At 39.3% G+C, this 16,754-nt stretch overlaps 1 protein-coding gene across 1 annotated transcript in view; it reads right to left on the reverse strand.

Moving 5' to 3' along the window:
• Positions 1 to 1,948: 1,948 nt before the first annotated feature.
• The window catches only part of LOC122201179, a 47,047-nt gene continuing 32,241 nt past the window's right edge, over positions 1,949 to 16,754 (reverse strand). Inside the window, exons 10-15 of the mRNA XM_042907119.1 lie at positions 9,164 to 9,569; positions 8,399 to 8,494; positions 5,069 to 5,314; positions 4,577 to 4,599; positions 3,602 to 3,699; positions 1,949 to 2,589 (exon numbers count right to left, since the gene is read on the reverse strand). Coding sequence (XP_042763053.1) covers positions 2,096 to 2,589; positions 3,602 to 3,699; positions 4,577 to 4,599; positions 5,069 to 5,314; positions 8,399 to 8,494; positions 9,164 to 9,569 — 1,363 coding nt within the window. The 3' untranslated portion in view covers positions 1,949 to 2,095. The remainder of the gene's footprint in view (positions 2,590 to 3,601; positions 3,700 to 4,576; positions 4,600 to 5,068; positions 5,315 to 8,398; positions 8,495 to 9,163; positions 9,570 to 16,754) is intronic.

Genomic DNA, 16,754 nt, shown 5'->3' on the forward strand with positions numbered 1-16,754 from the left:
AAAAACAAATAAAGGAAAGAGGAATGAAAGGCTTCTGAGAAGGGGGAGTTCATGAATTTTTGGATGTATGGAACTCAGTGGTAGAGCCATCTGGGTGCTGTTTTAAGTGGCAAGGGATGAGATTGACTTGAGTATTTTGATTTAGTTAATCGGTGTCCTTGCAGTGTTTTGTGAATCAATATGAAACTTCACTGTTCCTACTTATGAGAAACTGAACTACTTGTTCATTGGTGTGTTCCTTGATTTTGACAGTGGAAGTTTGAGTTTTGTGGACGTGACAAAGCAGTGGATCATTTGGACATACAATGATGGCTTCTTGAAATGTCCTGTAAAGTCTTTCATATTCTCTGGTCACAGATTTGGGCTAAGTCAGGAGCCTGACCTGGGACACCAGGAACCTAGTACCTGAGGGAGCCCTCATCCATCAAAGCAAATCATTGATACTTGATTGCCTTTTCTACTTTATAAGTTCATTTGACTGCTCTTCAAATAAAGGGGTCGTGAAAACCAGAATTTTGCCATTTCATTCCACCTTCTTGGATATCGGAATCATCTCCTGTGGGCCTCTTCTCTGGAATACTGTGTCATCACTGCTCACCTATTTTGTGAGCCTGCGGGAGTTACCAAAATACATGAGTATGTGATTGGAGCCGAATGGCCAAACACAGGGAACACAGGAGCACGGGGTTTGCACATTAGGCACAGGCACGGTTATCTTAGACTCCCATGTAAGTCTGCAACCCAGCTTCTGGAGATCTCCCCAGGTGTATTTAATGTATAGCCAAGTTTAAGAACTACTACTCTCAATCAATACTTTCAAACTTGACTCTAAATTGAAATCGCTTGAAGAACTTTAAAGAGTGCCACTGCCTGAACAACATCCCAGAGAATTAAAATCTATCCAGGTGATACTAATGTGTAGTTGAGTTTGAGAATGATTGAATTTAAACCTAAAGTGTTATTCTTTTCTCATATGTACAGCTCATCATTCCACAATGTTTTTAAAATTAGATTACTTAAAACTTGATATAGAAGAAGACAGGTTACAGGTGAAAATTGAAATAGTTCTATGCCGACATATATATGACATGGGCTGCTACGATATTTTCTTTCTTTCATTAAGCGTCAAATTTTATCAGGCACACCAATGTATAAATCTTTTTTGAGTTGAAGAAAAAGTGACAACATCCTGCTTCTGTTTCCCAACTGGCATTGATATGGTGTGTCTGTTAAAGAACTTCAACTTTCATGCTCTGGAATCTGATTCATTAGGATCAATAATTTTCATGTCCCTCAGAGAGAGGGCTAGGTAGCATTGATGCTTAATCTTTGCCTTACTGCCTGAGAGGCAGATTTGTACTGTGTGTGAACGTAAGATATAGGTCACTATACATTTAAATAATACTCCTCAGTAGTCCCATTTAATTTTGGTTACATTTAGTATGCTTTTGACAGTGGTACCCCATGTCCTGATTTGCTACTGTGTAATATGTATGAATTTACTCAAACATTTATTGAATGTCAATTACATGTTAAACTCAGTGCTACCTGCTGAAATATATCTATACATTAGCCTGGCATATATATTCTCATATAATGGGTAAACAAGAGGAGAGGGGCAATATTAGCTTGTGGACTTTACTGAGTATAAGGTCTTCTGAGTCCATACAATTAGGAGACCTCATTTAGTCCGGAAGCTTTAAAAAACCGTTCCATGAAGAAGACATTTTAAAGCTGAGACTTGGTGAAGAAACACACCTTAGCAGACGCAGAGCAAAGAGGAGAGAATTCCAGGTCTGCCAGTGAGAAGAAACCTGTGCTCTTGCTTTAACCCATGCAGCCGAGTAAACCCACTCAGGTATTCTTTGCCTCCAGCTACCTTAGAATCAAGTGAAAGGACACGACGTAGAATAAAGATGGCATCAACCTCTAAGAGAGATTGTTTTTATTTAAATACAATGGAAACAAATGTATACACTTGTAATTATCAACCTTTAAAAATAGTCAATGGGTTGGATAAAGGAAGACGTTGAAGACCCTCAAGCAGGCACTTCGCTGAGCTGACGCTTGCGGTCACTTTCTGACATGTCCCTCCTCACGAGGGTGCAGAGCATAGAAAGGGTCGGAGAGGAAGACAGAAGGAACGTGAGAGGAAACTGCAAATGAGGGAGCAATTGGCCACGTTCACAAAGCTCACCACACCACACTCATAATCCAGGAACACCCCCACGTGGCCCAGAGGCCTTTCTACATATTGAGGCGACAGTGGGGAGGAGCTAAAGAGACGACACTGGTTGTCCTCTTTGATACAAAAGAGTAGAAAAATCCCCTCTGAGTCAAGCGCCATGTCATTCCTCATTGTCCAAGAATCATCGCAAAATCCAAGGGCCCAGTTCCGACAGTTCCCCACATCCACCTCCCAGTAATGCTGACCACAGGTAAATGTCTGGGCTCCCCATGCCAGAAAGTATTTTGATCTTGTTGCATTAGTGACAACGTCAGGATGATCGCGACTGAAGAGCCAACGTCTCAGATCTTCAAACAGCGGCATGTGACAGGTCGTTGTTTCATTTTCAAAAAAAATGGGCACTGCAGGAGGAAGGAAACAGTCACATTAACATGGAGGGTTACCAATTCCTGATGGACGTGGGCTTTATATCGTGTCTGGGTTTCTAGCTTTCCCTGGAAACAAGGGCCAGGGCAGTGAGGAAGCTCTAGAAATCTACTGTATGCCAGGGCCTGTCTTCATAATGAGCAAATCATTAATGAGACAAAATAGAAGACATTTATGAATTTTCTTAAAATGTATAAAGAAGAGGGATATTGCTAAGCTCTGGTTTTTTTCCTCTGAAACTTTTAAAATTGGGACATCATTAGTAATTCACAGTAACAGAAAGGAGTAGCCAACTTCTCTTCTCAGAAAAGAAGAATAACTCTAAATAATAGTAATTCCTAAAGAGTGGTCACTTTGCCTCATATTTAAGTATTTTTTACCAATATATATCAAGATAAAATAACCGGAAAGAAAAATCCATGTCTTTTACAAGTAGAATGTTTGTGAGAATTTTCAGCAAATGTAATTTTTGAGAAGAAAATTATGCAATAAGTGGTTAGCTTACTTTGTGGGGTTGTGTAGAAGTATTCATTTTCTGTTCTTAACACTATTGATTTATACAAAGTATTTTTGTATTATGTGAATAAAGGATGTACCGTGTAAAGTGCCTTTATTGTGAAACATTCTAGAAAACAAAACTCTCTGCTCATCTCACAGCCAGTAATCACCACATAACCCGAAACCTGGAATATACTGAATGTTCGTGGAGATTTACATGTTTCATACAGTTAACACCAAATCTCAGCATGATGCACACATCAACTATCTTTTCCTATTGCTTACTTCCAGGTAGCTTATCATAAACTATCATACTGGGTTTTTCTCCAGATATTATTTGTTGGTCCACATATATCATTTTTCCACAAAGGCAAATTGGGTTACAAAATGCCCAGATATGAAATCATCAATTGTACAATGGAGCAACATAACCCATAGACACTAGCTGAGGAGAACGTACGGCTATCCCACCAAAGGGCGGTCTATTACCAAGAAAATGGTTGAGTCTCTCTATCAGCCCCGTGATGGGCCATGAACTGAGCCGTGGATCCACAGGTTGGGGCATGTGCAGCTGCACTGACTCACTCCTACAAAAAAGAACAGTCAGTTACTCTTTCTGAGTTCATTTTCATGACAATGGTGATATTTAATCTACGTCCCAGTGAAGATGCTTCATTAAAATCCTCATAGTTAGCATCGTAAATAGTTATGAATGTAACTCCACAAACTAGGAAACTTAACAAATATCCATTTATTTTATGAAGAGCAAACTAAACCCAATTCTACCTCCTAACACTTTGATCCTGGCGTAATATTTCAGGATCTGGTTCTTCACAGCCAAGCAGGGGTTCTGCAAAATGGCTCGAAACTGAGGACATTACAGAAGGGCACTTTGATTTTTAATCCACACTGGTCACCACCGAGATGCTGTGTCCATATAAGCACAGCAAGGGGGTGAGGAGCTTAGCCCGGGCAGAGATTCTGCTCCCAGGTCCCAGCTTCCGTAAGTGCCACAGACAGCCTTTCCACGTGAAGCTGGAGTCAGCCACGTGCTACGTGGGAGCCCAAACCCTACATGGTCCTCCCCCCGCCCGCCCCGTAGCTTTCTCTCCCTTCTCCCACTTTATACTTCTCGGAAACACCTATTTCTCCCACATAAGCCTGTCACAGCTTTGGGCCACATCCTCAATGTGTTCTTACGTTTCTAAGCATTAAAATCGCAAATGGCGCTTTGTCTACACGCAGCTTGTGCACAGAACTGCCAACCGCACGGGCTTCCACAGAGCCCTGTCCAGCTCCACCTTACACAAAATGACAAACGCGTCTCTACCTTATGAGACATGGAAAAATAAATATATTATAAAATGGGTTCTATTATCATAATAAATTATGCTCCTATTTCAGCACCAATAGCCTGATTACTCTTAAACAATTCTCAAACTTTTAATATAGGCGTAAACTTACCTTTTTAAAGTGTTTTCAAAATGCTGCAAAGAGAAACAGAAAAAAAAAATCTCAGTATATGCCGCAAGATTCGCAGTAGAGACCTCATTACTTATTCCCAAGAGTGGGTAAGCCCCAATTCCAGCAAATTGTATCATGTACACGGAAACAGAAAGAGAAAATGAACTGTATAGATTCTGAAATTTCTCATTTTTGCCAGGTCCACATACAAATCCAGAGTCTTCAAACAAGCTTCTCGGGGCTGTCCATCAGTAAGTGAATGTATATGACAACTTGAGAAGGAGGTATTCTCTAGGATTGTTTTTAACCTGCTTTTTCAGACTTGGGTTCTTATGTATGGCAAGAATACCCTTTGGACTTCTGCATCACCGAGACAGGTAAAACCGCTCCCACAGCATCACAAAGCATCACTGCCAACGCGTGACGCGTGACGGTAGACGAAGAGATTGTGGACGTTCTCCAGGCAGCCCCGTGACTCTCCTCAGTCCTTACCTGGAGCAGCTCCACGTCTGGCTCATGACACGTTTTCTTGAGGTCCTCATACATTCCTCTTAGGGCTTTTCCCTTTTGGTCCATGCTGTCCTCACTTGCTCTGAGTTGTTGTAAAATCTCGTTGCTTTCTTTTTCCATTCTCTCTAAATAACGTCTCTCTTCCTCGTAAAGCAAGTGGTACACCTTCCGATATTCAGCACGGATCATCTCCCTCCGCAGAGACACATAACCCTGCGGTGAGTGGATTGTTTAGATCACAGAGCAGGCTCTCCCTGTCTTATCATCTACTGTTTCTCCTCTGACATTTAGCAATTTGGTGCTTTCTTGAAAACAGAAATTTAGGGACATCTTTCTGCCCCCTGATCCCCTTTTCTGCTCATTTGGTTATTTTTTGGCACTAGAAGTGAAAACTTGACTCTAACTCCTTCCCCCAAATATCTATGTTTTCTTAATAATAGGTACTTGTGACTTAATAATTGTCCTGCCTAATATGCTAAGAATTCTCATTACTAAATCCATTTCATCTCTTGTATGCCCAGATATTTTAGCTACAGACTAACTCACTTCTGAAAATAATAGCAAACATTACTTCCTAGAATAAGATAAGACCTTTCTAAAATGTTTGCTTCCATATCCACAAACTGCAAGCAGACCAGAACCTTGTGTGTATGAGTGCAGCTTAACTCATCCTGCCCAAGGCTCTACACCCCCTTTCTTAGCTGACTTCCACATGTCCTTAGAGACATTGGTCAACAGACAACCACCTTCCAGTATTAATTCCTCTCTTCTCCCTTTTTTTCACTTTATCTTTCCCTATTTTCCTCCTAACATTTAAACGTGGTTTGTTCATGCACATAGTTTTGAAATTAAAACAAACGTACTCGGTTGACCCGATGTCTTGGCTTTTGTGGTGTCATTGTTACTCCAAAAAAGCCTACTTCTTGTTCACAGGTATACATTCACTGGACTTGTTTATGGAACTCTCAATCATTCTTCCAATCAGTGAAATCTCTCTTTTATTCCTGTTTTAATGAGATTGCTCTTTATCTCCCCAGAACCTTCTTTGCTGAATCCACATGAGTTGTTACATGCACGTTACAAAGTTCTTTATATTTCATCAGTCCTTCTTGCTATAAACCCTGCATACCCTGGGCTTCAAGGAAATCCCTGTCTCCTGGTTTCTTTCTAACAATTTGCCTTCTCCAGCTACTCTTTCCCAGCTGGAGTTACTAATACAGGGATTTCCCAAGTTATCTTTCCATGTGAAAACTTTTTACTTTTCTTTCTAAAAATTCCCATGTGAAAACCCTCTGCTCCAATGCCTAAAATTTTCCAACAATTGTGAAATGCCCCTGTCCCATCCCAATCTTTCACATAGGTTCCAACCTTACGCATCCAACTGCCTACTGCACATTTCTTCTTGGATATCTCACAGGAACTTACAGTGGCACATTTCTCAAACAAACATTATCTTAACCCAGACCAGCCATACCTCCTCCATTTCTAACCTTGGTGATGTTCCAAATTCAAGCAAATCTGGTGCATTTTTAAATTTTATCCATTTAACATTCTACACTCAAACAGATAATATTTTCTGGCATTTCTCTACCATAAAGACTGTCCTTTGAATCCTTCCATTTCCCATTATCTGTGTTCAATTCATTCCCCAAATTTCCTTTCAAGGTTCCTAAACAGCCTATTTGCTTCCTTGACTTTCATTTTGAGGTCTTCCAATCAATCATTATTCTTTATAAGTTGCTATCTGAATGAACTTTCTAAAAAAGAATTGTGATATCTCTGCTTTAACTCCTTCAGCAACTTTTAACTGCGTTCAATATGTTTCAACTTCCTAGCATATATTAGATGAAACTTCAGTAAAATGACACCTAATTATCTCTATGCCTTTATCTATCCATTTGGATACTTCTCCTTATTACACCAGTTAAACTTCAGTATTTTAAATGAGTTTTTGGTTCGTCTTACATTCAGTTCACCCACTTAGCATGCTTACTTCAACTGTGCTTCTCATAAATAGGTCACACTCAATATTTAGATCTGACTTCAAATGTCTCTAGTGTTACTCACTTTCCTTTATTGTCTTCATAATGGAGAAATACAGGCAGGTGTGGGGAAATCCTAAGTTTAGTGTGAGATGTGTTTAATTACCTCTTCCTAAAAGCTATTTTCCCAAATAGCCACATGCCTTGATTTCTGACATCATGCTGGTGTCTGCCCAAAGTGATATTCCATAGTAAATCTTTTCTGACCACCGTATTGAAAACTCAATTTTGTCAAAGCTACTTTCCTTATTTACTTTTCTACTGTATTTTTCTCAAAAGCAGTTATCATGATGACTCATACTCTAAGTTTTATATTTTTACTTGTCAAATACCTTCCCCAACTACTGCATGAGCTCCTTGAGTGCAAAGAAATCTGTTGCTTTTGTCTATTTCTATGTTGGCTTGGAACAGTTACTGAAACACAGTAGGCACTGGATATTTCAAAGAAAAAATATTGTAGGTTATATACTTAATGATATCACCTTTAAGTAATGAAGATAATTTTGTTTTATCACCTTGTCATTCACACAGCCCCATTTTGATTCCTTTATTAGTGCTGACAAGGTTCCCTCATACTGTTTGTTTATATTTCCATCAGGAAATCTTTACTTCCTCAAAAATACGGATAGGCTTTTGTTTCACATCTTCTACTAGTGGCGTTCAATCCATATTTTTGAATCCACAAATGATAGATCCGCATTCCTCTCTCATTCATTAGGTCACATTTTGAAGTAGCCAATGCTACTGTTTCAAGCCATATGTCTCAACACTGCAGCTCTTACAGTACATGTGTTAACCAGCATGAACCTTTTAGGATATCAACTTCTTCAGGATTCCTCTAGCTGTTAGGCTCAACCCTCACATATTTATCTGCTTGATATTCTCATGAGTTTACAATATCAAATTGTCCAATCATTAATATAATCAGAGAGTATCTTCTGCACATTCAAAGATTTTTTTCCTTCTAAGAAACCCTGTATTTATCTCATGTATCAATTATTGTCTCCCATTATGATAGTGATTTTCCTATACCTGTTGGTGTGTTATGGTGTTATCCAGGAAATAAAATCTTTTAGGTGGGTTTTTTGGTTTTAGGAAGAAAGCCTCACAAAAATGACGTACTTCCCTGTACATGATTAGGTGGAACTGATTTGCTATTGGTTACTCACTCATGGAAGACTATTAACATTATGATTTTAGCTCAAGTTTTTATTGTATAATCACTGTGTGGTTGAAGCTGGTACTAAAGAAAAAAGAATCCCTTGCTTACCTCCCATGCTCTGATTTTGCTGCTCTCTCTTTTTTGATTTCTCCGATTTTCTTGTGTCTTTTCCCACACAGACCTCATTTCTTTCAGGAGCTTTTGCTACAAAAGAACCATGAATGTGAGCATCAGAAACGCTGTTATTGAAACTTCCATGTCATAACAGATAGAGAGGGGCAGGGAATGCAAAATATATGATTATTAAAGAGAGCAAAGTGCCAATGCATTTCACTGCTAAGCTCAATGTCAAATATGGAGGACTTTTATAACGACATAGTAAAGCTACAGTTGGAAAGGGTGTCTCACCATGGAGGAAAATGGCTGTCAAACTTTACATCATAAAACCAATTTTCACTAAATGAACCTATCTCACCTTTTAATGGTCCTGTTACCAGTTATCATCTCCTAATACCCTATTACTTTAGTGGAGAGACGGTGTTTCTAAATAGAGTCTATTAGTTTAGGCTTTGTGTAATTATGGTTATAATGGACAATAACCATTCCTGAAACTAACAGATTTGTCTACCTTGGTCTTCACAGTTCCAACTATGATCAACATTATTATCACCATCAAGCTTGAGTTGTAAGATTTTAACTGTGGAAATGTAAATGCTGTAGGACTGAGAACATCCTTTTTTCAATAGGTTATCCAAGTGTCGGACACATGATGCCAGTTAATACCTGTTCAGTAAGATGAATGGATGAATAAATTCTTTTTTTCTAGTCTCTCAAATATCAGATCCCCCAGATTCTGTCTCAGCCATTGCTTACCCGGTATTCCTCAGCGGTCCAGTCAGTGGAACAATGTCTGTGGGCCTCATGCTCCTTTGACTTACAGCACAGCAAACAGAGCAGGTCCTTCATAACCTCACAGAAGAAGTTCTTAGTTTTCATGTGTATCTCACACATCTGTTCTGCAGAGCTCGGTAAGTGGTAAGGTCTTGCCCGTCTGGCAAGGAATACCCGTGTCTTCAAAACAATGTTGGTTTTGAAGTTCGTTTGATGGGATGTTTCCCTGCAGACAGGGCAGGAAGGAGGATGATAGGCTTCCTCCCAGAAGATACAAAGACAAGGCATACAAAAGCTGTGCCCACAGCCTATAGTGACCGGGTCTATGAAGTACTTCACACATATGGAACAAGTGAATTCATTCTGGAAGATGTTGGAATCCATATTTCTGAGGAGACAAAGGAAAGAAAGAGGAAATTAGTTTGTCATAGGCCTTTTAAAGAAGTGAATATTCAAAACTTTAAAAAATACCAAGAGGTGGGGGTGCCTGGGTGGCTCAATTGGTTAAGCACCTGACTTTGGCCCAGGTCATGATCTCATGGTTTGTCAGTGTGAGTCTGTGTTGGGCTCTGTGCCGACAGCTCGGAGCCTGGAGACTGTTTCAGATTCTGCATCTCCCTCTCTCTCTGCCCCTTGCCCACTTGTGCTCTCTCTCTCAAAAATAAACATTAAAATTGTTTAAAAATATATTAAAAAATACCAAGAGGTGTAAAAATTATTTCCTTCCTTTATTACGAATATCCTAGTATATATAGCAGGACACGCTATATATTGCATATAACAGATGCTGAGGAAAAGACAGTCCTCATGATATAGGTCAGATTATTGATTTGTCAAACATGGCCTTCATACCAGAGTTCCAGCTCCCTTGTACAATTCCAAATTTGTTTATTTGTGTCTTCCCTTCTAAGTGGACCTGGGAATGTAGTACAGATCCAACCACCAGAACAGAGCATGGATCAGATTTCACCTAATGCAATCATCCTTATCCCTTTGTCAGGGATTGGTTATAGGCCACTTGACCCTATTTAGCCAATGCTATTTGAAGGAAATGCTATTATGAGGATTTTGTGAAGTGTTTATTGGCTCCTGAGAAGAACCATAAGGAAAAGTCAACTGTTTCATGCCCCTCTGGACAGTATTTGAATGTGATGCATGAGACTGTCATTTTGTTACCACAATGTCCACCTGCCTAGAGACCAAAGCATACACCCTGAGGATGACAGAAATGGAAGACCTGGGTGTGTGACAATGTCATCAAGGCATTAAAGTAAGCCACTCTGGGACTGACCATAAATACATGTAAGAGGAATTAAGGAAATAGAAAAATCATTTTACAATCATGATGATCATCTTTTCTGGCAAGAATCATCAATGGATATGAAAAACATTGGTTAAAACAGGACTCATCCAAAGATTGTTTATTAATAAGTTCTTCGCTTTATTGCCAGCTAATATATTAAATCATTTATTGAAATTTTTAAAAATACATGATTTTAGTTACCATAAATTGTGACTAAATATTTAATTATATGATTGCTGTTATCTTTCCCATCTGGAAGGACTTGAATGGGAGAGACTGTATACGTGCAAGGCTGAAAATTCATTTTGGGTCCAAAATAAGTTGGAGTTAGACATAAGGTGAATTATTGCTTTACTGAACAGTTATAAAACCAGCTTTACAATACCTCTTTGAAAAATAGGTAGCAACGAGGCAGTAATGCTGACAGATATATTTATGAATAACAGTTTGTGGGAGGAGATTCATGGCTTTCTGCTTGATGAACACACGATTTTCAGTGACATGGAACATAAAGCCTTCTACCCAAACCCACCCATCTGGAGGAGATAGTTTGAGGGACAGGAAGAAAGTTTAAATTTGCCCTGTGTAGAAGGGCCTAGAAACTGGCCAAGAATTCATTCCAATATAATCATTTCTAGACTGATAACATTAATGATAATATTAAAGTGATAATAGTAGAAGCTAATACTGTTTGCCAATTCTAGGCATGGATTAACTCCTCTTACCTGGATTACCTGTTTTAGTCCCCTTAATAATGGTAGCAACTTATTTTCTGTTTTTACCAACACTTTATAATGAATAAGCTTGACATAGTATGAGTAAAATAAGTTACTTGTCTAAAAGTCACACATTGAATAAATGACTGATCCCATACTCAAATATAGATCTTACTGATGGAAAAAAAGACAACTCTGAGCTGTAGTGTCCAAGATTAATATTAAATCAAGCAGCATTTACTGATCTCTGAATTGTAATGACAGTAATCTATTTCATCATGATAAAAAAAAAGACAATATTCTAGTACTCAGTGGGTCAGAGTTTGAATTTTTAATTGTTTTTTAGTGTTTATCTTTTTTTGAGAGAGAGAGAGAGAGGAGAGAGAGAGAGAGAGAGAGCATGAGCAGGGAAGGGGCAGAGAGAGAGCAAGACACAGAATCTGAGGCAGGCTCCAGGTTTTGAGCTGTCAGCACAAAGTCCAATACAGGGCTCAAACTCACTATCTGTGAGATCATGAGCTAAGCCAAAGTTGGACACTCAACTGACTGAGCCACCCAGGTGCCCCAGAGTTTGATTTTTTTTTTTAAAGTTTATTCATTGAGAGAGAGAGAGAGAGAGAGAGAAAAAGAGAAAGAGAGACAACAAGCAAGCACATGAGTGGGGGAAGGGCAGAGAGAGAGAGAGAGAGAGAGAATCCCAAGCAGGCTCAGTGCTGCTGTCTGCAGGCTTGATGCAGAGCCTGATATGAGACTCAATCCCAGGAACCATGAAATCATGACCCGAATCCAAATCAAGTGTCAGACGCTTAGCCTATTGAACCCCCAGGTACTCCAGAGAAATCTGTAACTGGCTGTAATTAATTAATTGTAAACACATCTGTACTTGGACCAGCCAGCGAGTCAGAGTTTGAAGGATGATATAACCAAGTTTAGTGTAGTTTAGTTTAGTTTAGTTTTTAGAAAAGGATGTTGTAATAATGAGAAACATGTAATGTGCCATGGAAACAGAGAAGAGAGAACCATCAGATAGTTCACCTTTGGTTATGCAACAATGCTACACGAATACACACTCAACGCATACAACCAAATCTACTTGTCTTAATGCCTAGCATATTTCTTAAGGAACATCCTCTCTCCCAGTCTACCTTATTTTTAATACAAAAAGCTGACCTATTTAAAGCTAAATATTGTATACTTTGTTCAGATCTTATCTATTTCCCTTCATTTTGAAATTTTCAAACAAGTCAATTTATCTTCTCTATCAACTCTGATGCGTTCAAGATTTTAATGACAAAAAAAAAGAGACAGATTCCATATGTTTTCACTCCTTTGTGGATCCTGAGAAACTTAACAGAAGACCATGGGGGAGGGGAAGGAAAAAAAAAATGGTTAGAGAGGGAGGGAGCCAAAACATAAGAGACTCCTAAAAACTGAGAACAAACCGAGGGTTTATGGGGGATGGGAGGGAGGGGTGGATGGGTGATAGGTATTGAGGAGGGCACCTGTTGGGATGAGCACTGGGTGTTGTATGGAAACCAATCTGACAATAAATTTCATCAAAAAAAAAAAAAAGGTGAAGAACTTAGAAAAAAAAGAGAGACTAATAATGTACTCAGACTCATTATCTAGAATTCCAGTTCTCTGTGAAATGATATATACCTCAGGTTAAAATAGTTGTCAGCAGCAAATAAAAATTGTGTTTTAAAGTACAGATTTTTCTTGGGGATTTTGGGTGGGTCAGTTGGTTAAGTGTCAGACTCTCAATTCCGGGTCAGGTTTTTGCTCAGGTGAGTTTAAGCCCCGACAGTTTGGAGCCTGCTTGGGATTCTCTCTCTCTCCCTTTCTCTCTGCCCCTCCCCTGCTCTTTTTCTCTCGTCTCTCAAAATAAACTAAAAAAAAAGAATTTTAAAATACAGATTTTTCTTGACTTATGATGGGGTTACATCTGAAAAAAATCTATTGTAATCTGAAAATATCATTAGTTGGAAACACATTTAATACCCCTAACCAACTGAACATCATAGCTTAGCCTCACACACCTTAAAAGTGTTCAGAACACTTACATTTAAAACTGGGCCAAATCAGCTAATTCAAAGTCCATTTTATTTTTTTTTATTTTTTTTTTTAATTTTTTTTTTCAACGTTTTTTATTTATTTTTGGGACAGAGAGAGACAGAGCATGAACGGGGGAGGGGCAGAGAGAGAGAGGGAGACACAGAATCGGAAACAGGCTCCAGGCTCCGAGCCATCAGCCCAGAGCCTGACGCGGGGCTCGAACTCACGGACCGCGAGATCGTGACCTGGCTGAAGTCGGACGCTTAACCGACTGCGCCACCCAGGCGCCCCTCAAAGTCCATTTTAGAATAAAGTGTCGAAAATCTGCTGTAATGAATTGAATACTGTACTGAAAGTGGGAAGCAGAATGGTCGTGTAGGTACAAATGATTTAAGGGCATTAGAGGTCAACTGTCACGGTCGCTGGCTGACTGGGAACTGCGGCTGCCTCTGCTGCTGCTCAACGTCACCAGAGAACCATTAGGGCTCCATTGCTGGCCCTTGAAAAGACCAAAACACAAAATTTGAAGTTCAGTTTCTACTGGATGTGCAACACTTTCTCATCACTGTGAAGTCAAAAAATCATTAAGTCCCACCATCTTAAGTCGGGACTGTCCATAAATTGATTTGGCTGCACTCAAGAGTCCTTATTTTCATGTTCAGTGGATGCAGAGAACCTTCCTGTATCTAAACTTCCTCATAGGGAAAAGTAACAGTCTTCTCTAGGTCACTCCAATTCCTAAACACTTGACAATCTCCCTCTGAAAACTGAAATCCAAGTCTGAAGCTGAGAACATTAAGAGACATTTCAAACACTCAACCTCACAATGAATGTTTGTGGGATAATTCAGCACATTGAATCGACCGGCATTTTAAATAGACCTGAGATACAAACATGTACTTAAATATGCACATACACAGAGCATAACATGAACAGCTTGGTGGGCATGGATAGATGACTTAGTATCTACAGAAAAATAATACAATTAGCATATATGTATTGCTTTACCTACCAAACTGCAAGCTATCTGGTGCCAAATTATTTTCTGTACTTCACGATTATATATGAATAATCAACGTACACAAAAATAACAGGGGAAAAATAATCATACTAACTCAAAAAATAAATACAAAGAGAAGAGGTTGCATCCTCATAATGGACTAAATTTAAAGTAATGAAACAATTTCTACTATTAAATTCTTTGGAAACAACCTAAACAAACAGACATGTGGATTATCGTTCCTAATTTTAAGAGAAAATAACAGAAGTTGCTTTCATGAATATGAGTACTCACCCGTGGTTACTGGTAATGGAGATTTCCATTCTTGTTCCGTACGTGATTCCAGTAAAGTCGGTTCAAGGATTAGGCGCTCACATTTCAGTAGCAGTAAATTTCTGAAGTCTCCGCAGCCCAGCCAACTCCAAACACAGATTCTACAGAATAATGAACTCAGCCCTTTGCCTGATGTTTTATAGTCTTTGAAGACCACGCCCATTTACCCAAAGTGCTTCAGTTATTGAATCTTGGGAAAGGTGTTGGGTTACATGATTCGATTTTTGCAGCCTGTTAAACACACCCTGAAGATTATGGCTGATTGGAAACCTTCTTCAACTTATTCAAACTTCCACATTTGATCTCTAGTAAGAAGTCACACCTTGAGTTAACCTATGTGATCAATATGGGTCTTGTTTTAAATGAACTCCACATAAGTAAATAAATACCCCCCAAATATAAACTTTTTATCTGCTTTTAAATTTTTTTTACTTGTGTGTGTGTGAGAGAGAGAGAGAGAGCGCACAGGGGAGGGGCAGAGAGAGAGAGAGGGAGAGAGAGAAAATTCCAAGCAGGCTCCACACTGTCGGGCTCCAACTCACCAACCGTGAGGTCATGACCTGAGCCGAAACCAAGAGTAGGAAGCTTAACCAACAAAGCCACCCAGGCACCCCTATAGTTTCTTAAAAGCAGATAAAAAGCAGGGCACCTGGGTGGCTCAGTCGGTTAAGCATCTGACTCTGGATTTCAGCTTAGGTCATGATCTCACGATTTATGAGATCCAGCCCCACGTCCAGCTCTGTACTGACTGTGCAGAGCCTGCTTTGGGTTCTCTTTCCTCTCTCTATCTCAGCCCCTCCCCTGCTTGCTCATGCTCTCTCTCTCTCAAAATAAATAAATAAACTTAACAAAAAAGAATATGCTACTGGATCAAATTGTGTCTAGTGATACTCTAGCTCTCAGCTGTTAAGAAGTTTGCTGGTATAAACCAGATTCATTCAGTGTTTCTCAAAATCCAGCATTCATCTGAATTACTTGGAATGACTGTCAAACCATGAATTTTGGCCCCTGACATGCAACATTTTTGATTCTGTAGGTCCTGGGTTTGAGCCAAGAATTGGCATTTCACCCAAAGTTCAGGTAAATTATTATTTTTTTTAAGTAAGCTTCATGCCCAACTTGGACCCTGATACAGGGCTTGAGCTCACGACCCTGAGATCAAGACCTGAGCTGAGATCAAGGGTCAAACACTTAACGAACTGAGCCACCCACGGCCCTGAAGCTCAGGTGATTATGATGGTGGGGAAACTGAATGAAACTTTGAGAAACATGAGTCAAGTCCCTTCTTTGTCCTTTATTATCCTCAACTGTGTCATCTTCAGTGGTAGATAGCATTTCTTCTACTGGCTAGTCTCAATTATTAATCACAAATATGTAGAATCACATGCATTTCAAAACTACGTCCATATCAGAAGTGGAATTTGGTAAACAGAGTATATAGTATGTTAACTGTAGCAAAGATTATTGGGTAGCATACAGTAATCAAACCCTACATTACACGATTGAATTGGAATCACACACTCATACATTTTTGTAACCCCAGCAAACTCCCAAACCAGGTGTGCAACCACAGCATGTATTCTAGGTAAGTGGGCCACAGAGATGATTTTAATTTACAGAAGATGGAACAAGAGAAGATGGAATGAAAAGTCAAGGAACATATACCAACTGGCCCAGAGATTTCTTTATTGACAAACACTGGGAAACTGGACAGGAAAGTGTAACAATTACTCTCTTTCACATATAAAAGAAGAAATGTATCCTCAGATTCCATCAGCAGGTCATTCTTCCTTATCCAAGAATCCTTATAGACTCCTAGAGCTTACTCCCAACAGTGGCCCACATCCAGCTCCCAATACTGTTTTCCAGAGGTGAAATCATCATCCATAATATCTCTTGATGTTCTCCACACAGCACAATAGTTAGATCTTTCTGAATTCAAAGATGTATTTTGATGGTCATGTCTACACCTCAAACATCTCACATTGTCAAACAGTTTGATATCCTGGTTGGTTATTTCTTTATTGAAGGATCTCTTTACCGTGGAATGAAAAGAATAGTCCAGTCAAAACCAGTTTTAAAATTCCTGGCCAATTTCTGAGTTGATTTAATATCTGATTGGATACAAACTGTGACTTCAAAATTTAAAAGAGGAAAAATTCAAGC

The sequence above is a fragment of the Panthera leo genome, chromosome D1 (assembly GCF_018350215.1).
Source record: "Panthera leo isolate Ple1 chromosome D1, P.leo_Ple1_pat1.1, whole genome shotgun sequence".
Lineage (NCBI taxonomy): Eukaryota > Metazoa > Chordata > Mammalia > Carnivora > Felidae > Panthera > Panthera leo.